The sequence below is a fragment of the Aethalodelphis obliquidens genome, unplaced genomic scaffold (genome assembly GCF_003676395.1).
Source record: "Aethalodelphis obliquidens isolate GAN/ISIS:26980383/991018 unplaced genomic scaffold, ASM367639v1 scaffold58, whole genome shotgun sequence".
Taxonomy (NCBI): Eukaryota; Metazoa; Chordata; class Mammalia; order Artiodactyla; family Delphinidae; genus Aethalodelphis; species Aethalodelphis obliquidens.
Genome location: NW_020838002.1, coordinates 7,196,639 through 7,218,904, shown reverse-complemented (window position 1 = coordinate 7,218,904; position 22,266 = coordinate 7,196,639). Strand labels below are relative to the sequence as shown.

General features: G+C 47.4%; 1 protein-coding gene across 4 annotated transcripts in view; it reads right to left on the bottom strand.

Moving 5' to 3' along the window:
- Positions 1–20,367, bottom strand: part of LPO (lactoperoxidase) — a 32,738-nt gene extending 12,371 nt beyond the window's left edge. The window contains exons 1-6 of one of the 4 annotated variants that reach the window (XM_027087083.1): positions 20,357–20,367; positions 11,356–11,424; positions 7,514–7,591; positions 6,193–6,280; positions 1,572–1,732; positions 135–252 (exon numbers count right to left, since the gene is read on the bottom strand). In XM_027087083.1, the coding sequence (XP_026942884.1) occupies positions 135–252; positions 1,572–1,732; positions 6,193–6,280; positions 7,514–7,589 (443 nt within the window). In that variant the 5' untranslated portion in view covers positions 7,590–7,591; positions 11,356–11,424; positions 20,357–20,367. Of the gene's footprint in view, positions 1–134; positions 253–1,571; positions 1,733–6,192; positions 6,281–7,513; positions 7,592–11,355; positions 11,542–20,356 lie in introns of those variants that run through there. The other 3 variants (XM_027087082.1, XM_027087084.1, XM_027087086.1) reach the window with 3 other exon arrangements.
- Positions 20,368–22,266: the final 1,899 nt, after the last annotated feature.

Genomic DNA, 22,266 nt, shown 5'->3' with positions numbered 1-22,266 from the left:
GGTGGGAGTTAAGCCTGTAATGCCCAAGGGACAAAGCCCCTGGCTGGGCTGAGCAGGGCAGGTGGGCTGGACAGATGGGTTGGCTGTGGTGATTGGGAGAACCTGCCTCCTAAACCCACCTACTGGCCACTCACCTGTTATTACAGTCTCCCGTGATGGTGCGGTAAGGGCTGTTCTCATCACATTTCACCAAAGGAACTGGGACACTACAGCCCACCTCCTGAGAGAGTGCAGTGAAGTCCAGGCTAAGGTCTGAAAGAGAAGGGACGCCAAAAGGGCTGAGTTCTTTCTCCATTCCGAGGCCCTGAGGCGAGGTTCATTTTTTGAACTTGATTTTTTGGGGTATACATTTTACGTTCTAAGTAAGCATTTCTCAGGGGGTTTCTCATTGAATCCTGACAACTCATTAAGGTAAGAATTTAAATTCTCATTTTATGAGAGAACGAGACTTGCCCAAGGCCACACAGATAGTAACAGTCTCCAGAATTGTTAGTAGTTCTTTTTCTATCAGACCCTTTGAATCAACAGATCTCTCTTTTAGAACAATACCCCTGAGAGGTTAGGTACATGTTAGTATGAGTTAGTTTGAGAAGATTGCTTTTCTTCTAAAGCTCCACTGACGTCTAAGGTCCCAAGCACGCAGGAATCTAGATAGGAAAGATGTTGGGAAGGGACGGGGCATCTTTACGTGAGGGGCGCTGTGATCTCGGCGGGAGTAACAGAGCGGGGAGCTTCAGGCATCAGAGACCTCCACGTGGGCACAGAATGGGTCCTAATGCAGCCTGAAGGGAATCCGGCTCTGGGGGCCTTCTTCGGGGGCTCACCTGCGGAAGTTGGCAGGGGCTGAGGTTCAAGCCCCAGCACCTTTTGAGTCTCAGAGTCCAAAGTGCTCCCTACTTCTCCCTACCTTGTCCTGGTTTCCTCCTTTTGGAACTTTGGAATTTGCCCAAGTCCTAGGCTAGCTATCTTCCCCCGCTTGATGTTTTCCCAGGGAGAACCTGCAGCCTCTTCCTCCTGTCAAGACCAATCCCCTTCCTCCGTGACCCACCGTGAACAGTGACATTTGGTAGGGGGTGGGGTGGAGGGGTGGAGGAGGTCACGATCAATCCATCGACTCATTGTTTCAGCTCCACGGTACCGGGTACCGAGAACAGAAGAGACAGCTCATCACCTGTGACGTAATCCCAGTAAATCCCCCCTGACACAGGTGGCTGAAATGTCCCATCCACAGGCGGAAGTGGTGACACTGTGGCTTGGGACAGGGAGCCTGTGTTTATTAACTTTAGTCCTTCCTCTGGACAGAGGCCTTACAGATGGTGTTATAACAAAAGGCACAAATGTCCCCTCATGTGGAGTTGGCAGTGTGACCTTGCTGGGCCCAAGTTCCTTTCTCTGCAAAAGGAGCATTGGCCTGGCTGTCCGCCCAGCCCCTCCTTGCTCTGCAGTCCATGATTCTGATGGAGAGAGAGGACATGGCTCCCAGTAGGAACTGTGGCTTTTGGTGGCTTGTGTTCTCTCCTGCGGAGAGATGACCCCTTCCTGCCATCAGAGGGCTGGTGGGTTTTCTGTACCTGTGATGTTGGTCAGGGTCACTTTCTGCCTCAGTCTCTTTAAGGACTCCTCCCACACCTGCCCATGGCGGATGGCCATGCGGGTCCAGCCCTTGGCGTGCTTGAGGTATTTGGAGAGCTGTCGGGTGGTGGGTGCCTCAGAGCTCATGGCCGTCTTCAGCCTACAATGGAGAGCAACGTGGGAGTCATGACCGGGCCCTCGGCTCCGACCCTGTAGTGTGAGGTGTGAGGGGTGTGAGGTGCTGTGTGTGTACAGCAGAGCCGCGGGGGTGTGGGCAGTATGCAGGAGACCCCCACTCCTGTGCTCTCAGGATCTTTTCTTAGCTCTCCTCTGATGCCTCTGGGAAATCTCCTCTGGGAAATCTCCTCTGGGAGGAGGAAGCTACAGTGTGTCTTTAAGCTTCGTTAAGTCTGGTTCTCAAGGAAGGCAGACAGATGGACATGAGCACTTCCTGAATTAGAGTCAGAGGGTTGCAGCTGTGCTGGCTGCTTCCGAATCAGTTGGGGAACCTGAAAACACCTAAGTCCCAGGATGTACCGATTCAGACCGAGGAACCCCTGACCGTGGAGCTGGCCTCGTGCACCGAGAATTCTGGAAATAACATGCCCATGGGCCCCAGTTCTGCCCATGAAAGCATCCTCCCTCCGATCTGGCCCTAGAGTCAGTGTGGAGTTTGTTTAGTTGTGGCTGTAGCATCTAGCCTCTTGTTGACCATTTCTTGGGCCAGATGTTCGGGCTTTGTCTTAATTACCTATCTATAAAAAGAGAAGCCCCAAACCTTTCTACTACTAAGAAGTTGGTGACCAAGGACAAGGTGGTGTCAGAAAAGTCCCTGCATGAGAACCCTCTCCCCCTTCCTGTGCCTCAGTTTCTTGTGTGTGAGATGAAGGGTCCTATGAGATGATCTTTATGGCTCTAAGACTGAAATTTTGGAAGTGGCTCAAATTCTCACAAAGGCAAGCCTCCTTTGGGGATATGCGTCACAGGCTGTAACTCCTGGCCTGTCCCCGTGGATCAGGTTATCGATGCTACTTCAAGCATGAGGGGGCCTCGTGCTCAGCCTGAAGGTCGACAATGGGCGATGACCGACCTGTATTCACCAGGTCTGACCCCTTCCAACCTCCCCCCAACCTCAGTAAGAAAGGACCCAAGAAGATAAGCCAGACTGCCTTTTGTTGCTGTTACAAGAGACATCATGGCCCAGTGGCCCAGACTGCTGCATGGCATGTCCAATGTGGTAACCGCTAGCCACATGTGGCTGTTTAAATGGAAATGCATTAAAATTAAATACAATTAAAAACTCAGCTCCTCAGTGTCACTAGCCACGTTTCAAGGGCTCCGTAGCCACATGTAGTCAGTGGCTCCTGTATTGGACAGCACGGACCTAGAGTTTGAACCCTGGTTCCCCCAGGATTGGTTTACAGACATGACCTCTGAGTGAGCTAGGACTCACTGTGTTACTTACATCAGGGCCTTTGGAACACGCTGGCTGGGTTTGACTCCTGCGGCCACTTAGTAGCTGTGTGCCTTCGAGCAAGTTACTCAACATCTCTGTACCCAATTTCCTTACCCATAAAATGAGGATAATGGTAGTAATCCTGTTATTTGATCATTTTGACCTTCAAAAGCAGCTACTTCACATAGTCGGATTTAGCACTTTCTAGGATTTGGGGGAGGAAGGCGTGTGAAGAGCTGAGAGCTGTCTCTGGCACAGAGTAAACACTCACACGTGTTAGCATCAGCGCCGTCACCATCATCATGGGTCCCAAAGGGCCCCCCCCACCCAAGAGAGAAGGTGTGTTGCTGGGCCTCCCAGGGCTCCACCCAAAGGCCCCATGCAAGGCCCTACCTGTTCCTGCCTTTCTCCCCTGGCTAGCGTTCTGCGCGGTCTCCTGCCTGACCTTGACTCGCCAGGGACTGGCCCTGCTCTGCCTCAGGGCCGGGCTCCACGGGCGCAAGAAGGGCCTTGGAGGAACTCTGCTTCCATCTCCAGGCCTACCCCCTTGTCCTAGCCCCCAACCTCTCCCATCTGGATGGCCACAGCAGACTCCTAATGGGACTCACGCCTCCTCTCCTGTCCTTCCCATCTGTTCTCCATCCTGCTGCAGGAAGGCGCTTTTTCGAATGAAAAGCAGACCAGGCCACTCTGCCTGAAGCACTCTCTTGGCTCTCCCTGTGACGTACATGAATCCACAGGCTTACTGTGTACGTGCTCGTGACGTTGTGGGATCTTTGCCTCTATCTAGTTCCCAAACATTTTCATCACCCTCCAAGGAGACCCCACACCCATGAACAGCCAGCCCAATCCCTCCCCTTCTCCCCCAGCCGCTGTCAGCCACTGCTGTGCCTCTGATTATCTGGCCCTTAGGCTCCACCCGTGTGTCCTCTTTTCCTACTGCTGCCACCAGCGTGGGCCCTCTTTCTGTTGCCTGAGCACCCTAAGCTCTTTCCTGCCTCAGGACCTTTGCCTTTGCTGTTCCCAGACCCTGGCTTTCTACATGGCTGGCTCCTTCTCATCCTCCGTCAGGCTTCCCTGCTCCCTGCGCCTAGAGTAGCAGGCGCTGCCCTGCTTATTTCCTTCATTTTCCGTGTCACAGACTGTGAGTCACTGGATTGTGCGTGTGCTTGTGAACAAGATGTTTAAATGTGGTTCTTTGTGTCTCCATGAGACCCCTAAATCCAAGAACCAATCGGTGGGGACGAGTTCCAAGGCAGGGCTGGGTCGTCCTGGGCAGCACGACTTGCAGAGGAGGTGACGAAAACCAATCGTGAGGCTGTTATTCTACCCCGACCTTGGGCTATAAAAGGATTGACATTAAGGAGGGAGAGAGAATGTTCGTCTGGAGGTAGTTGCTGAAATACCAGGCAGTTCCCTCCTGCCACTGTGGGGCTTCTCCTTGGCACTCAATCTAGTGACAAGGGCCTTGAGAGGAGGGCCCTGCTGTGTGTCCTGGAGCTATGGCTGGTGGTTGACTCCTGCCCCAAGAGCCCAAAGAGAACAAGAAAAGCAGACGTGGCTCGTGCTGTGCACCTAACAGCAGAGTAAGCCAGACAGGGCAGCCCTCGGCCCCAAATCGGCACATCCTCCAGCAGCAGAGCAAAACTTTTAGTCTTCTGCGGCATCTTTAAAGGGGACCTGGCCCAAGATGGTGCGAGGAGGGGTGACGGAGGGAGCCGCAAGCTCCAGGGCTGAGGGGTGGAGCTGTGAGCTACTGGTCAGAAACTTCTCTGGGTCAGAGAGCTGGCAGCAGAATCTCTGAGAGCCGAAAAGCACCCAAGGAGGGAAGGAGCTTCTGACCCAACCCCTAACACCCAGGCACTAAGCTGTCCAGGCGACTTAGACTTTGCCATCCTGTATCTCTCCTACCTCCCCCAGCTTGACCCCTAAGAGGGACAGTCCTGGGCTGGGGGATGAGGAGAAGCTCGGGAAAGAGGGACGGGCGGACCATGCGCCCTCCTCTCACTATGAAAGCCTAAAGCAGCTCCGAGGGGAGGAAAGTGAGAGGCTCTGGGCTTTGTCTTCTTCTGCTGACATTTGAGTTCCTGAAAGGACTAGAAGTGATCAGAGCACATCTTGTCATCTAAAAGTCAGCAAAAAAGTTATGGGACCTCTTGAGAGTTTATGCAAGGGCCAGGGAGGAATGAAACCCCAAGCCCAGTAAAGGGGCAGCAAGAGGAACGAGTAAGGTTGTTTTCTGCTCAGTAAAGTGGTTACTCTTGTTTTTCTGCCTCTCTAGCTCCAGCATGGGCTTTCTGAGGGCAGGGACCCAGTCTGCATTGCTTATTTCAGGAAACCCAGGCCCTACACATGGTCGGGAGGTGGCTGACTCTGCTGGTGTCCTGCACGTTTCTCAAGTTCATTTGGGCCCATTTATAGTTTTGGCGTGCCCCTACCCTAGCCTCTGACGGCTCACTCCCGTAACTGTCCTGGCAATTGCTTCTGAGTCAGGGTGGCTTCCTGGCTGGAGGTGCCTGGGAGTCACACAGTGTGCTACACTGCGCCCCCCCACCCCCCCCCAGTGCTTGCAGCACATCTGGCTGACATCAAGGACCCTTTTGGCAGGTGAAAGGTCTGCTCTCTCGCTTGGGGTAGGATAGACTCTGAGGTGCAGCCTGCACTCCGGATCTCCCTGTGGGGTCAGCTGGGGCTAGACCTTAAACCACATCCCTGCTTAACCCCTTCTTTTTACCTACCTGGCCTCACTCCCTCACTCCGCTACAGCTTTCGTGAGAGCGCTCCCCAGTAAGCCACCCGCATGTGAATCCAGGTCTCAGGTTCTGCCTCAAAGGGACCTGACCTAAGACATGTTGAATGAACGGAGAACTTCTAGGGACAGGCTTTCTGAGAGTCTGCAATGCATGACCTAAGGAATCACTTAGCCACGTGGAAGAAAGTGCTTATAGGATCAGATGAGACATCCCCTTCAAGGTAACTTAGAGGCTGAGGACTTTAGGAACTGTTGGCTTTTACTCATACTTGCCCCATACTCGCAGGTGGGCAGGGGCTGGGAGTGGAACGGCAGGTTATAAAATTGCTCTGGCTCATTGGCTTGTCAGGACTGGCCTAGATGCACTCGTCAGCCTAGGAAGAGAAGCATGTGGTATGTGTGTCTCACCTACCTGGTCCGGGAGTCCAGGAAGGCCTTGTTGACCTGGATCTTGACCTGACTCACAGCATCAGAGATGGTGAAGGTGCGGGTGGCCTGCTCTTGGAGGGGGAGAAGCAAGGAGCAGGGTATCAGACACCACTCTTTGGAGAAGCCCTTTGCTCTGTCTCCCTCTTTCTCCACCATTATCCCCACCACTCAAACCTGAGCAGGCAGAAGATCAAGATTAGGAAACATTCGACAGGAGGAAAAGCCCAGAATGGGAAGAATACTCTCTGATCCTCAGTAAGGTGTCAATATCACTCTTTAGGAGTCCAGTAGAATACATTCGTCCCTCAGTATCCACAGGGGATTGGTTCCAGGACCCCCCAGGATGCTCAAGGCCCTTATGTAAAAGGGCATAGTATTTATATATAACCTATGCGCATCTTTCTGTATACTTTGAATCGCCTCCAGATTACTTATAATACTTAATGCAATGTAAATGTCATATAAATAGTTACCAGAGTGGGTTTTTTTTTTTTTTTTTGGGAGCCGGGGAGCTTTCTGGAATCTTTTAAAAAAAATATTTTCAATCCACTGCTTGTTGAATCCGCTGATGCAGAACCTGTGGATACAGAGGCCTGACTGGACCCAGTGATGGGATTAAGAAGGCGTGTGACCACTCAGGTTGGCTCTGGGCTGTGGGCTGTGGGGATTTTTTTTGGTTCTTGGTGAAGTGGATCTGAAAACAAGTCCCTCAAAAGGCTTCGCTGATCACAAGGACCCTGAGGTAGGGAAGGGGATGGTGTAGAGTAGAGGTGGGGTTCCCTCTTTTACTCGAATTGGGGTCTGGAATGGTGGGGGGATGAGGATGCAGTCTTTGAACAAGGGGAGTGTAGTGGCTTAAATAGTGTCCCTCCAAAAACCTTGTCCAACTACCACCTGAGAATGTGACCTTATTTGGAAATAGGGTCTTTGCAGATGTAGCTAATTAGGAAGAAGTCATACAGGTACAGGATTAGAGTGGGCTCTAAATCCAATGACTCGTGGTCTTATAACAAGAGGAGAGGACACACAGAGGACACCACAGAGAAGAAGGCCATGTGAAGATGGAGGCAGGTTGGAGTGACGCATGTAAAAGCCAAGGATTTCTGGGAGCTACCGGAGGCTGCAAGGGGCAAGGAATGATTCTCCCCTAGAGCCTTCAGAGGAGCATGACCCAGCCAACACCTTGATTTAGGAATTCCAGCCTCCTGGACTGTAGGAGAATAAATTCCTGTTGTCTTAAGCCGCCCAGTTTGTGGTCCTTTGTTACGGCAGCCCCAGGAAACACAGTACAAGGTGGTACTTACCATTTGTGTCAGATTCTGCAACCTGGAACAAGCTCAGGGAAGCCAAAAGGACTGGGAGATGGAAGAGGACCCTCATCGCTGAAATGAGACCAGGATCAGGATGTGAGCCTTGTAGAGTCCCCGTGGGTAGGACTGAATCACAGAAAGGGGGTGGTAAAGCAGAGAAAGCCCAGAGAACATGAGACACCCTAACATTAGAACAGAGGAGGGGGAACCACAGTAACTAACTAGCCATCTACCATACGTGCAGGCCCATGGTAGGTCCTGGGAGATGGAAAGAGGCAGTGGTGGAAGGGAAAGAACACAGGCTTTGTGGTCAGAAGGTCCTGAGTTGTAGTTATGCGTTTGCTCCAACTAGCTCTGTGACATTGAGCAGGTTACTTGACATCTCTGGGCCCCCAGCCTGATTGAGTGAGAGGGTTGGACCAAGTGATCCAGGATGTCTGATTCTGCCTTGACACCCCGTGACCCAACTTCCTGTACCTGTCTTGTCACCGGTGACAAATGCTCTTACCAAACCCAAAACACAACTTTGGAGTTCCTCTTCCTTTTTTCCCCTCAGGATGTATTGCTCCCTGAAAGCCATCCTCCTCTGGCCCAGCACCAGGGGAGTGTGCCTGAGAAGCAGACACTCAGTTCCTCCTATGGGAACTGGCAAGGAACGCCACCCTCCCTCAAAGAGTCGACATGATGGGAAAACACGAATGAAAATTGTGGCGAAGCTCAGAGCTCTCCAGAGCTCACAGCTGTGTCCCAGGTTGCCTGAAGAGATTCCTGCTCTTGGATCAACGCCTTCATCATGAGCTTTAACTCTGAACCTAAATCATCAGATTAAAATTGTGCAACTTTGTTTGTTGACGAGGGGCTTTGGAGCTCAGAGAGTTCATTAGGATTGGTGGGATAGACCCAAAATGTCTTTTGAGGAGATTCTAGTTCCAGCCCAGGAGGCACCCATGCTGTACAGATGGAAGGATCGTGCATCTAGACCATGTTCTTCACGAGAGGGCACAGGCTCTCCCCATAGTGTGCATTCACTGGTTGGACCCCGGAAACGTCCTCAGATTGGCTGCCCCCTCTGTCTCTACTCAAAGCTCCCTAAGAGAAATCGTGGTTCTAGAGTTTTGCCCAAGAGACCACCCAGGAGGTCTTCCAGATACTCTCCAGAAAAGGACAACTGTGTATCTGGACAGGTAATTTCAGCTTCCCTTGCACTCCCCCAATCTTTTCCTCTGACCTTTGATGATCCCCCTAATAATTTTTATCTTGTTGAATGTACTTCTTGTAAGCTAACTGTAGAAAAAAAAAACAAACCAAGGTGCGAATAAATACCTCTCTGGCCAAGATTCTCCCTGGCACTTTTTTTTTCCCCAAGAGGAAAACAGCTTGACCCCTCCCTCAGTGGGCTCCTGTCCTTGCACCTCTATGGCCCCACGTAGTCCTCCTATTTGTGCTTCGAGGAGATCACTGAGCCAGCAGAAATCTGCCCTTTTAAGCAAACAGATACGATGGTTTTGGAGTAAAAAGCATCACTGATATTATTTTAAGTTGTGGTGAAAACACACAGGATAAAATTTACTACCTTAACCATTTTAACCAGACAGTACAGTAGTGATAAGTACATTCACATTGATGTCCAACAGATCTTTAGAACTATTTCATCTTGCAAAACTGAAACTCTCTACCCACTAAACACCAACTCCCCCTTCCTCCCTCTGCCCAGCCCCTGACAACCACCATATCATTGATTTTTAAGAGAGCTGATGGGCACACAAGTATGCATTATGTTATTCTTTCAATGACTAGTGTGTTTCATGATAAATCAAAAACAAAAAGTGAAAGGTTAGTCTATGAAAATAGGCATCATCTGAAATAGATTGAGGAAGAAAAATATCATAGCTGGAGAAATAAAAGTTGAGAAATCTGAACAGGAAAAAGTCCTTAGATACTCATTTCTCCTCTCCTTTCCTTGGAACCTCTTTAATACTCCCCATCACTGAAAAGTGGAGGGAGGGAACCTCAAGGCAAAAGCTAAAGTATTTTCCTTGTCTCGGCCATCTTTCCTGGTGGGTGTGAAGGAAGCATGTGGGACAGAAAGCAGAGAAAAGCAAACACGAGGTCATGCTGCTGGGAAAGGGGTGTTCAGAAAGATCCTGGAGGAACCCTAGCTGCAGCCGGAGCAAAGAGGCTTCTGGGATGTTGGGATATTTACCCACATTCTTATCATCATGCTCAGTGCAGAAACCCTTTCCCAAGCCCTTTGGTTTGCATCAAAGCTTGGAGCCTTCCCTGAGACATGAAGTGTTATCTGGAGACAGAACCACAGCCTCTGCCTCTCAAATGCCAGTCTGGTCCACAATCCCCTGCCTCTTACTCACACTCTCCTACGCAATGCCCTCTTGGTCCCGTGAACTCCTATTCGTTCTTTAAAACCCAGGCCAAATGCCACCTTCTCTGTGAAGTGTACCAGATCTAGGCAAAATTAGGTCATTCTTTTTTCTCTCTTCCCACAGTACTTTACTCACATCTCGTGTCACTGTTTTCATGTCCGTTTCCCCGTCAGATCATAAGCTTCTCAAGAGCTACGTCCTATTTTTGTTTCTTCCACTGCCCAAGCCTAGTGTTGGTACATAATAGGTGTTGGGTACGTGCTGAATGAATGAAACTCTCACGGCAGCGAAGTTCAACATCCAGATGGTGCAGAGGGAGAGGGTGGTGATGGTCCCTTAACAGGCTTCTCCCACCTCAGTGTGGCTACTAATCACCAGGGGACCTTGTTAAATGCAGATTCTAACTCAGAAGGTTATAGAAGGGGCCCGAGAGCCTGCACTTCCAACAAGTTCCAGGTGACGCCGATGCTGCAGGTCTGCAGACCACACTGAGTACCACGATCTCCCAGAATCCGGCTCTCAGACTTGCTGAGAGGCCACCAAGGGTGCGGCAGGAAGGCCTCAGAAGGGAAGCCATCAGTAGGATTCTTTTCCATGAATGGTGAACGCTCTGTTGAGGGTAGTGGGATGAGCCGGAAAGAATACCAATGAACTCACCATCACCCCCAAGAATGTTCTATTTGATCTTTTGAGCAGTTCCAGTATCAAGAGGAAAATAGAGAAGAGACAAGCTCTTATCAAGCTCTCTACAGCAGAAAAAATCCCCCTTAGCCACAGGGTTCGGGATATGCAGTTTCATAAAAAAACAATATGATTCAATCACTCAATTTTCCCAGGATGAAACCCATTTAAATATTGATGCAATTCATAAATCTGATTGAGAACATAGTGTCCACAGGACATTGGAGACACCTGGGACTAGACATTCAGGGCTAACTAGATGTCCAGGTCTGCTGGAAATAGCATGAGACACTAGAAAGAGGTTGAAGATGTGAGATCCCTGGCTTAGGGGACCCCTTAAACACTGCAAACTTTTCACTAGAGTGAATTTTCATTAGCGTTCATATCGTAATTGCATCGGTCTCAAGAACCCCACATGGAGCATCATTCTGTTACTATCTTCCCCCAACTTTCTGTGCGACCTGGACACATGATGTGCCTTAGACCTTAGTTCCTAAACAGGATGGATGCGAGGAATACGGTACCTTCCAGCCCTAAGAGTTTATGATTCTATGGCTCGGTGTTCAGACTCAGAAAAGCCTCTTTGCCCCACAACGGATTCAATTACATTCTCCCTTATGGATTCAATCACATTGTCCCAAACAGGGATGACCTGCCAAATCTGGCACCAGAAAATGCCTGAAGAAGACAAGTCCAAAGGCAGTACCAAGCTTTCTGAGAAGCCGTTAGGAAATTTCATCATCAACTTTGCAGATTCCAGTTAATGAGTCTTACCTGCCAAGTGCCTTGGCCTCCTGTGGCAGCCAGGGGAGTTTCTCTCCTTGGAGGAACTGGTCTTTTATACTGTCTATCAGGAATTAATTTTAGGGAAAGGCCCAGAAAGAAAGATTATGAGGGGCTGATGTGGCTTGGAGGAGGATCTCAGGTTCAGCAGGAAATACCCTGTGACTCTGGGCAGATGCTTGAGGAAACTGTCAAAAGGCAGAGGTTGGTTGATGCACTATCGCTGGTCCTGGATGAAGCAAATCCTCTTCTTCCTATTTTTCAGGTGAACTATGTGGTCTTGCTGCAGTCATGGAAGGTAAACCTCTAATCTTTTTTTTTTCTTTTTTTTTTTTTTTTTTTTTTTTGCGGTACGCGGGCCTCTCACTGTCGTGGCCTCTCCCGTTGCGGAGCACAGGCTCCGGACGCGCAGGCTCAGCGGCCATGGCCCACGGGCCCAGCCGCTCAGCAGCATGTGGGATCTTCCTGGACCGGGGCACGAACCCGTGTCCCCCGCATCGGCAGGCGGACTCTCAACCACTGCGCCATCAGGGAAGCCCAAACCTCTAATCTTTGAGCAGGCTTGCCCCTTCTATGCCCTTGATGGGATCTGAATAGCTCTTAAAATTAGGAACAATTAAGTGGCTTTCTTCCCCATTTGTTTATTCAGTGCCCTTTGATCCCTCTCTTACCTTTCACCCAATCACTGTGGAAGCCACTAGATTCATCTTTAGGATTTGCAATAGTTTTCAAGTGTTCCCTTCTGGGAAGGTCAACATTTCAAAATACTACCCCTTTTTGGCCACCAGAGAAGTGAGAAGAGCCCTGGACTTGTTGTCAAGGGGTAGGTTAGATCCCTGCCTCTGTCACTGTGTGGCTCTGGACAAGTCACTCTACCTTCTGTTTCCTCGTATACTCTAGTTGCAAAGCCAACGGTTGGCTTTGATTACTAGGATTCTGCAACTTCATACCTTCTATAGGGTGAGCCATTAAAAAAAAACCCACCACTATACAGGAACTTATTGACTTAAAGCCCAAGTATGATGTTATATACCATCAAGTTCATTAGATCCATACAGGAAGGAAATAAGAAGGTTTAAAGAAAATGACATTTCATGAGAGTGTATTTTACAGACAGGCAAATTAAAACATAAGCCTCTTTATAAAATTATACTTTGGGTTGAAAATACTCTGGGGGACTGTCAGAACTTCATCATCCCAAAACCAGCCCCCTGAATTTACCTTCCAAAATGTAATATTCCTTTTCTCTGGCTGATGGAAGGTAGTTAGAATCTGCTTCTCTTGTGATGAATCCAGGCAAATGAGCTGGGCATCTCAAAAGAAGGCAGCTGTCCAGGAAAGGTAAGTGAAAGACATCAGGCTTTTCTTGTTTTCTCTGAAAGACATTTCTGCTTGTCGGCCAAGGTTTTCTTTGTCTGAGCACTCCTTGAACTTTCGAGCATGCTTCTCAAGGCTCTCGCCTCTGGGTTTCGTGCTTTACGAGTTAATGAAGCTGTGCTTTTAGGTGGCTCTTGACCTAGTTGGTTCTGAATACTTGTATTTTCAGAGCTTTGCTGACGTGTGATGACATGGATTCATGGACTTATCTCAGTTTAGTTAAATCTGTTTAGCACAGTTAGATGTCTCCCTATGAGGGAACTGGCCCGAGAAATGGAGACTGGAAGACAGGTAGCCCAGTAGAAAGCTAAAAAGGCCAACAGCTTCTCATATATCAGCACAGAGAGTCCAAGGTATTTTAGTAATAGCGGCAGCAGGAAATACCCAATGAAGATGAAGTCTGCCACTGGCACATGGTGGTGCCCGTGTGTGCACACACATGCACACACACATACACTTTCCAAGAATTCACAGTTTATAAGCAAGGCTGGCCTCAGACATGGTTGGCTTTCCTCCTTTACTTCTGGAAGTACAATTCTGCGTGCTGATCAAGGGACATTCATGGTCAGTGAGTGACAAAGTGACCACTGTGTATGAGGTGACCGTAGCTCTCGCACTGGGCCCTGGCCTTCCGGCCATCTCCACCGTTTCAGGTGATATCTTCTTGGAAGCCCAGCCAGTCCCTCTCTCAGCTGTCTGTTTTCACCCACCTTCCCGCTGGCTTGGCTGTCATTCACAGCTGGACATGTTAATTTTTTTCTTTCCTGGCTAAAATGCATTTCCTCTTGCTGGTTCTCAGAACACCAAACAAACGGACCTCTTGACCCCAGCATGGCTCCACATGTCAATGTTTACCCTCTTTGGGACACATCCGCTGCTCACCCCAGAGAAGGAAGGAACCCAGGTGCTCTGGCGTCAGCCATCCTGGCCTTGGGACAGGTGTGGAGATAACAAAGTTTCTCTGAATGGTGTCCCTGGCAGCACAGGGCCTTGGGAGGGATGGGAACATTACCAGGCAGCCCCCTTCGGGAGGAAGAGAAAAGTGTCTGGGATGGTTTGTGTGTCTTCCTCCGTGGGCAAGAAGAGGCCTTCTGCCTCCTGTAAGTACTTTTTAGGGGGAGGATTCATTGGATATTTGGTGGCTTCTGAGACTGGCATAACATCAGGGTTCTGACTGGTAAACCAAGTATCAATGAGTTTTTCCAATTAGCCACAGAATGTTGGGAGTGGAAGGTCTGGGTCTTGTTCAGGGTTCCTCCAGGGACCACTCTGGTGGGGCTGGCAGAGGGAATTACCAAGAACCTCTCTGCTGGAGTGGGCAGAATGCTCTTCCTTCTCTCCATTAATCTAAAATCCTTTTTGGTCAAGGCCATTCTCCTATTTTCCATCAGTGTTCCATCTCTCCTTCCTTTCTTTTATCTCCCTCTTAGATGTTCAGTGAGCACCTGGTATTATGTGTTCTTGTTTTTTTCCTTTTCTTACCCCCAATCCTCCTTCTTCCCAATTAGCTTACAAATGGTGTATTTTGATAAAGTTGGCTTCAAATGAAAAAGATGTCATATCTGTTCCATGCCTTGGCAGAATTGTGTAGGGACAGAACTGGGAAAGGTGACAGACAGATCTTAGAGCTCAGCTGAGACCATTTGACCTAAAATAGATCCAGAGATGGTTGGGGTAGAGATGGGAAGAGAAACCAACTCTCATATAAGTCACAAACTCAGGCTTTTAAACAAAAGCCAATCTTGAATTACTATTGTTATTATGTGAGAAGTCAGGTGAGGTATGTTTTGTAGTAAGTCCACAGAGAAAATATCATTCCAATAAAATACCCCCTGTCACTCAGCAAGCACGTGCACACCACAGACAGCCAGACAGACACACACAGAGATAAAACACTAAGCAACAAGTGGAAATGCAAGGAACTCTGGATTAAGATTCAGGAAGCAAGGTTCTAGGCTTACCTTGCTATCTACTGGCTGTGTGACCTTGGGGAGGTCATTCTTCATTTGCAGACCTCAGTTTGTCTGTAAAGAGAAGTGGGTCCACTAAATAATCGTGGTGGTTCTCCGAGGCTCTGGTGTTTAAGATTCTCCTGTGAATCATCAGATCTAGGAGCTCCTAGTACCTGTCTGCTTCTGCCCCATCTGTTCAATCTTGTATGAGTCACATATCCTCAGGTTCTCTTTATACAAAAAGGACATCAGAATCCTATGTTATTCTCTGTTAGGACCAGCTAGGATGGAGTTTTCTTTAGTTCTGAGGGGCAACCAGAATAAAAGAACGAGAGGAATCTTGTCGAGAAACGGGAAGAAAAATTCTGCTGGGAATGTGATCATTCCCTCTGTCACTCAAGTGTGGAAACCAGGGAGTCATCCCAAGTACGTCTGCTCTTCTTTCTTTTCTCTTCCTCTGCCTTCCTCCCATCTCCCATCTCAGTCACTGATTCCTACCCATTTGCTCTTCATCAGTCACTTGCATTGGTCGCTTCCTTGCCTTCCCCACATTCTGGTTCTGCTCTGACTCACCTCAGTTTTACTCCAAGATCACATCCTTCTCACTGGTCTCCCTGTCACCAGTCCACTCCACCCCTTCCTCCTCTATACCAAGGTTTTCACTCCTGAGCTCCCTACTACCCAGAGGACAATGTCTCAAGTTTTAGCCAAAGTTCTAGGCTGCCTACCCTCCCATCTCTGCCAGCCCCTCAGACATCACTCCTCTACCCAATCTCTTTATTCCAGTCAAATTAACCTACTCTTTTTTTCCCTAACATGCCAGGCACTGTCCTGCTTCTGTGCCTTTCCCACTGCTGTCCTCCATGTCTGGCTGGCTCTCTCCCTTCTTGTCTGACCAGTATCTCAAGCCCTCTCTTGTCCATGGAGACTTCCCTATCTGCCAACCTCCAGGGAGCATCGGATATTGCTTCTCTTTTTCTCTCCTTTGCTTTTCCTATTTATTATCTCTTTATGCATCTTTCCTGATACCCAAATTAGATCATAAATTCCTTAAGAGCTCTGGATTGTATTGGGCAATCAATGATATTTGTTTGATTGATAAAGATGATGATATCAGGGGAAAAATGACCTTGCCTTAACTCAGTCATTCAAGTCCAAGGTCTCGGCTGTTGGTCCTAAAGCTGCTTCTGTAAATCACTTCTGGCTCAACTAAAACACGGTGGCTATTCAAAGTGTAACTAGAGGGTATAATTTCTGAATTTTTCTCTTCTCTTCCGTTTTCCCCAACTTAGAGCCCAACTGCCCATCTTAAGCTGCACAAATGCAGAGAGAGCCAGGAGATTGTGAGGAACATCTGGATCTTGGTCCTTTTACAGTTGGGTGAAGACAGCAGCTAGAGCCCCTTTTCCAACCTGAAGGTGGAACTTCAATGCTTATTTTCCAGATGGCGGAAGAATCTCTCAGAAGCAACAGAACCCGCATGCCCTAGTCTTGTGAAGTTCCATCCTTAGGTCTCTTTGCCAGATGGAGGCTGGAATTCTGCATGGACATTCCTGAGAAGGCACCCCCCTCCCCTGTGGACTAGCCCTGGAACTAGTGAACGGTGCCCACTAGGTGCCAGGGTGTGCAGGCTCTGGGACTTACCGTAAATGGCTGAGACCTCGCTACTTCTTCCTGGGGCTCCACCCAGATAATTTGGGGCTGTGCAAATAGAATTATCTCTGGAAGATTGTGGTGGAGGCTGGAATGGGGTGAGGTGCTGGAGCGGACTTGATGTAAGAGAATCCCTTCTGCTCTCCTGGGAACCTGGGAAGGGCTAAGTGATTATTTGCCTCTCACTCTTCTCATAGTGCTAAGAAGGGGGCAGAGACCTGGGGAGGAGAGTGTATGAGCCCTTACTGTCCTACTTTCTTGTCCTTCTCCTAAGAAATGCAGGGTTTTCAAGATGCTGTAGAATGTCCTTTTACTCTGTGAACAACAGGGCATGGGCAATGCTCTTTATTTATTTATTAAAAATTTTTAAATTTTATATTGGAGTAGAGTTGGTTAACAATGTTGTGTTAGTTTCAGGTGTACAGCAAAGTGATTCAGTTATACATGTACGTGTATCCATTGTTTTTCAAATGCTTTTCCCATTTAGGTTATTACAGAGTATTCAGCAGAGGTCCCTGTGGTATACAGTGTGTCTTTGTTGGTTATCTATTTTAAATATAACAGTGTGTACGTGTCAATCCCAAACTCCCAGTCTATCCCCCCACCCTTCCCCCCAGTAACCATAAGTTCTCTAACTCTGTGCTCTGTTTCCGTTTTGTAAATAAGTTCATTTGTATCATTTTTTAAAGATTCTGCATATAAGTGATATCATATGATATTTGTCTGTCTGACTTACTTCACTTAATATGATAATCTCCAGGTCCATCCATGTTGCTGCAAATGGCATTATTTCATTCTTTTTAATGACTGAGCAATATTCCTTTGTATATGTGTACCACATCTTCTTTATCCATTCATCTGTTGATAAACATTTAGGTTGCTTCCATGTCTTGGCTATTGTAAACAGCACTGCAGTGAACATTGGGGTGCATGTATCCTTTTGAACCATGTTTTTCTCCAGATATGTGCCCAGGAGTGGGATTATAGGATCATATGTTAGCTCTATTTTTAGTTTCTTAAGGAACCTCCATACTGTTCTCCATAGTGGCTGCACCAATTTACATTCCCACCAACAGTGTAGGAGGGTTCCTGGCAATGCTTTTTAAACATGGCTTCTGATATACCTTCAACGAAAGAGGAGTGTGACCAGGTATTCCTGGAGGAGACTGAGATTCTACAATTTCTTTGATATCTCACATTTTTAAAAATAAAATTTTTATTTTAGAACAGCTTTATTTTTTAAAATTTTTATTTATTTATTTCACCGCTGTGCGCGAGCTTTCTGTAGCTGCAGTGAGCGGGGGATAGTCTTCGTTGCGGTGCGCAGGCTTCTCACTGCGGTGGCTTCTCTTGTTTTGGAGCTCAGGCTCTAGGCGCGTGGGCTCCAGTAGTTGCAGCACGCGGACTCTAGAGCGCAGGCTCAGTAGTTGTGGTGCACGGGCTTAGTTGCTCCGCGGCATGTGGGATCTTCCCGGACCGGAGATCGAACCCATGTCCCCTGCATTGGCAGGCAGATTCTTAAACACTGAGCCCCAGGGAAGTCCCTTTAGAACAATTTTAGATTTACAGTATTATTACTAAGATAGTACAGAGAATTCTCATATACCCAGACCCAGTTTTCCCTATTGTTACCATCTTACATCACTGTGGTACGTTTGTCACAATTAATGAACCAATATTGTTACGTTATTATCAACTAAAAGTTCGAGATCTCACATTTTAACTTAACAAGTCGCACTTTCGTGTTCTACTCCAGAACTCATCTGTGTGTGTTTTACTAAATAAAAATTTTAAATTTACTTAACATCAAGCTAAAACGGACGTCCCAAGGAATACGAGCCATGTCTTAGCCAGCGTCCTGTGTTCTCTGGGTTACTCCTGCTCCCCCTGGAGGTGTCCAGACAGCTTGGGTGGCAAGAGTTGCGGAGAGTGAGCTTGGAGTGGGGTCAGACCATCTCCCTGGGTCCTGATAACCCTGCTCAGTCACTGTGTGACCCCAGACAGTCACTCAGTCTCTGAGCCTCGGCTTCCTTTTCTGGCCAATGGGAACAATATCACCAGCCTGTATCACAGGGCTCTGTCAGGGCCACTTGAGGTCCTGTATGCAGACGTGGAAAGCATGGATCACAGGTAAGAGATAAGTATGGAGATGAATTCTTAGTCATGGGAGGTGAGCAGCTACTTCTGCATGAACTTGTTCTTGAGACATCACGCTGTCTGCTCTCAGCCTCATCTGAGTCTCTAGTTACTGAGGAGGCCAGAAGCTAAAACTAAGGCCCATGTTGTCCTTGCTGGGTTGCATTTCACAGGCTGGGAGAGGAAGGGGCAGTAATGGAAAGTTTCTTTTTTGGCTTCTGCTGCTGGACTCAGCTCGAATTGGCTTAACTAACAGGGAAATTTTCAAGTTGGATACTGTAATATCCAAATATACAATATAGGTGGTCATTATACTATTTCTCCATATTTTTGTTGTCATTTTTGTAATGTTTTTTAAAAACTGTGGTAAAATACACAACATAAAATTTAACACCTTAACCATTTTAAGTGTACAGTTCACTATTAAGTATATTCACATTGTTGTGCAATCTCTGTTCCATATTTTTGATCATCTGAAATATTAGAAACAAAAAGAAAACGCTAACAAGAAGTCCAGAGATAGGGCAGACTTCAGGGTTGATTTAATTCAGTGGTTCTGGATTTCTTTACCCTGCAGTTCTCCCTGCCAAGCCTCCTCCAGGCTGCTTTGGAGGCAAAATGGCACACAACCACCTTCGTAGGAAGGCAGAGAATCTCACAGGAGAGAAAGAAGAGTTTTCCCAGAAATCCTGGCGAATCTTTTCTCAGTTCTTAACTGGCAAAGAAATTTTAAGCCTCATCAGATTATTGCCTTAGAAAGGTCACTTTGGTATCAGTATGGAGAACAGTTAGAGGGGACAAGACTGGAGACAGAGATCGGGAGGGAACCTGTTGCAATCATTTAGGTAAGAAATAACAGTAACCTGGAACAAGGTAGTGACTGGTGGTCCTGGAGATGGAGAGCCTGGAGAAGACTCCAAAGATGTTTATGTGGTAGATTAACCTGATTAAGATCTTAACTCATTTTCTTCTGTTGAAAGGATAAAAATACTTTTCCCTCCACCCTCCCTCAAGAGAGCAGTTAAAAGCTTTGTGTCCTGTATTTTCCTTGCCTCCCAGGAAATTAATAAGCCTTTGCTTTTAACAACCAAGAAATAATAAACCAACCAACCAACCAACCAGCCTACCACCACCACCAACAGCATAACTGACAAACAAACCTAGCTCACAGGGGCTGGGGAGCTCCGTTGAGGTATTGGGGGGTGAGGAATGGAAGTGTACCTTCAAAATCCCCTTTTGTTCTTCTTGGACCTGGACATTCAGCTCCTGCCCTGAACTGAATTGGGAGCCTTGGCCTCCTGCTCTGTGTATCCTGGCTTCCCTTTCGTTCCTTCAACACTTGCTAGCAGCTGGTAAGATCTTCACACGCTGATTCTTCAATTTTCTGCCTGGTGACACTCAGTAGTAGGGTGGACAGTCCGTACCAGGACACCCTGGAGTGTGCTCCCTCTTGGCTGCAGGCAGGCCCTAATTCACTGTCCCTTTGGAGTTGAGGTGTCTTTCTTTTTTTCAGTTCTTATATTCTAAGCATTAGTACAAATAAACATTTTTACACAGGAAAAAAAAGTAAATTTCATGAGGTCAGAGACTATTTCATATACAACATATCCTCAGGGTTTAAGACAGGAGGCTAGTAGTTTGATTCCTGAAGCCCGTGTTGATGGAGGGATTGCTCCGAGATGTAGGTCCAAGAAGCAGGGAACTTCAGCTCCCATGTAGCATTCCTAGATGGGGCAGGACATCTGATGGGGATAGCACATGCCTATCGGGGACTGATCCCTGAGGCTACAGTCTTGGGGGGGCAAGTTGGTCATGAGGAAGATGGACGTCATGAGCAGAAAGCAGCTTGCTCTGCAGTGAGCTCAGGCCATGACCATTCCAGCAATGACCGCAGTGGACTGGAGGCCCCTTTCCAGGGCACAGGGACTCTTCCCTGAGTCTAAGGAGTGGGAAGGACGCTCAATAATGACTGTCACTGAACATCTCATCAGCTTTGCTGAGTGGAAGCTTGGAGTTAGTTTTAATTTAGCAATATCTATTACTATAATTATTCACATAAATTATAATACAGTTGAGAATAAATATAACATACACCCATGCCCCAGGACCCTGCTTTGTAATGGCTGAATCCTCTGCCTGTGGTGCTCACTCTCCAGATCTCCACATGCCTTGTTTCCTCATCATCTTCAGGTGTTACTTAAATTTGGCCATCTCATTGAGTGTTTCCTGATTTCCCTTAAAAAAAATTCAAACTCTTCTCCTCCCAAAATTCTTATTATCCTTCCTTGTTTTATTTTGCTTCATGGAACTGACCACCAAATATTGTACCATGTTTTACTTTTTTATTTGTTTACTGTCTATCTATCTACATAGAATGTAAATTTCATGAGGTCAGAGAATGTTTAGTATATATCACATATCTGCGGGACTTACACAGTGGCCCCCACACAGAAGACCAGCAATAAATATTTGTTGAACTAAGTGACTTAATCAATAAATTGTGGAGCAAACTCATAACTACCATATCTTAGTAGGGTAGGGGCTCAGAAAGGATTGCTGAGAATCCTTACTCAAAATACTTTCTATGCCACTTAATTTCAACCCTAATAGCTGTAACCAAATGATTCTTTTGAGGCAATAGAAAAACTTGGTTCATAATTATTGTGTAGATACAGATATAGACTTTCAAAAGGTCATTGCTGATTTGGGGAAAGTCAATGGACTTTAATGAGATTAAACTTGAAAGAATCTTGTAGTTGGCAGAAAGTGCTGGCATTAGAATTTATTGAAGAGATAAATTTCTTCTTATTTCCAGGAGAATACCAAGAAAGGGAGGAGCATGGAAGGTAAATTTTAAAGTCCCCGTGTTTCCAAAAATTGAAACCTCTTCTTGGAGGAGGAGGGACCATAGGAGCCAATGTCATCAGAGTCCTACCATTTAGAACACTCCTACTGCTCCAAGTCTTGAGGTGTCACTGAAGACCTGGGCTAACTTGTTGGGACACATTGTAGGGAAAATGGGGCTGCCCAAGATAAAAGCAATTAATTATCAAAAGCTGAGTATGTTTCTTGAGAAAAGGCATTTGAGATCTGGTTAGGACATACAAATCAACTGCTTCAGAGGCTGAGTTTCTGGGTACTGCTGACCTGTTTTATTCTCCTACTGATTCTGATAATGTTCGTGTGGTACTACCCATGTGGTCCCACCTGTTCTACCTATTGACATACTGCCTGGAAGGGGCTGGGGAAAGGTTATGCTTATGCTCTTTGTGCCCTGAGTAAGCTGGCCTGTAAATAGCACTGTTATACAAGTATTTCCTGGGATCACCTCTCCAAAGGATACTTGCAGCAGATGCTCTTGGTGCCCTGCCCAGGTCCCCTTGATGGACTGCTGAGCATCTTGACTGTTAACAGCTCATAGGTGCACCCATCCCAGGATTGCCCTTGGCTAGCTAGCTAGCCCGCGGTTTCTAAGAGGTTCCATTCTGTTTCTTCCAGGAAATAAAACAATTCCTCAAGGAGCCTGATCCCTTATAATGAAGGATGATATTTACAAACCACGTCCGGGTACTGGGAATGCTCATTTCTCCTGGAGAGTGACTGCTTCTGGACTCTCTCGGTGGACAGAGCTGGGAAATGTATGTAGGGATAGTACTCACGCATACATACACATATACTTACATACCTCTATTCATGTCTGACTCTGTCTTTATACATATTTTAAAAAACACCCAGGAGTTTTATCATTAACTCCAACTCTGATCCAGCACCACAGGGTTCATTC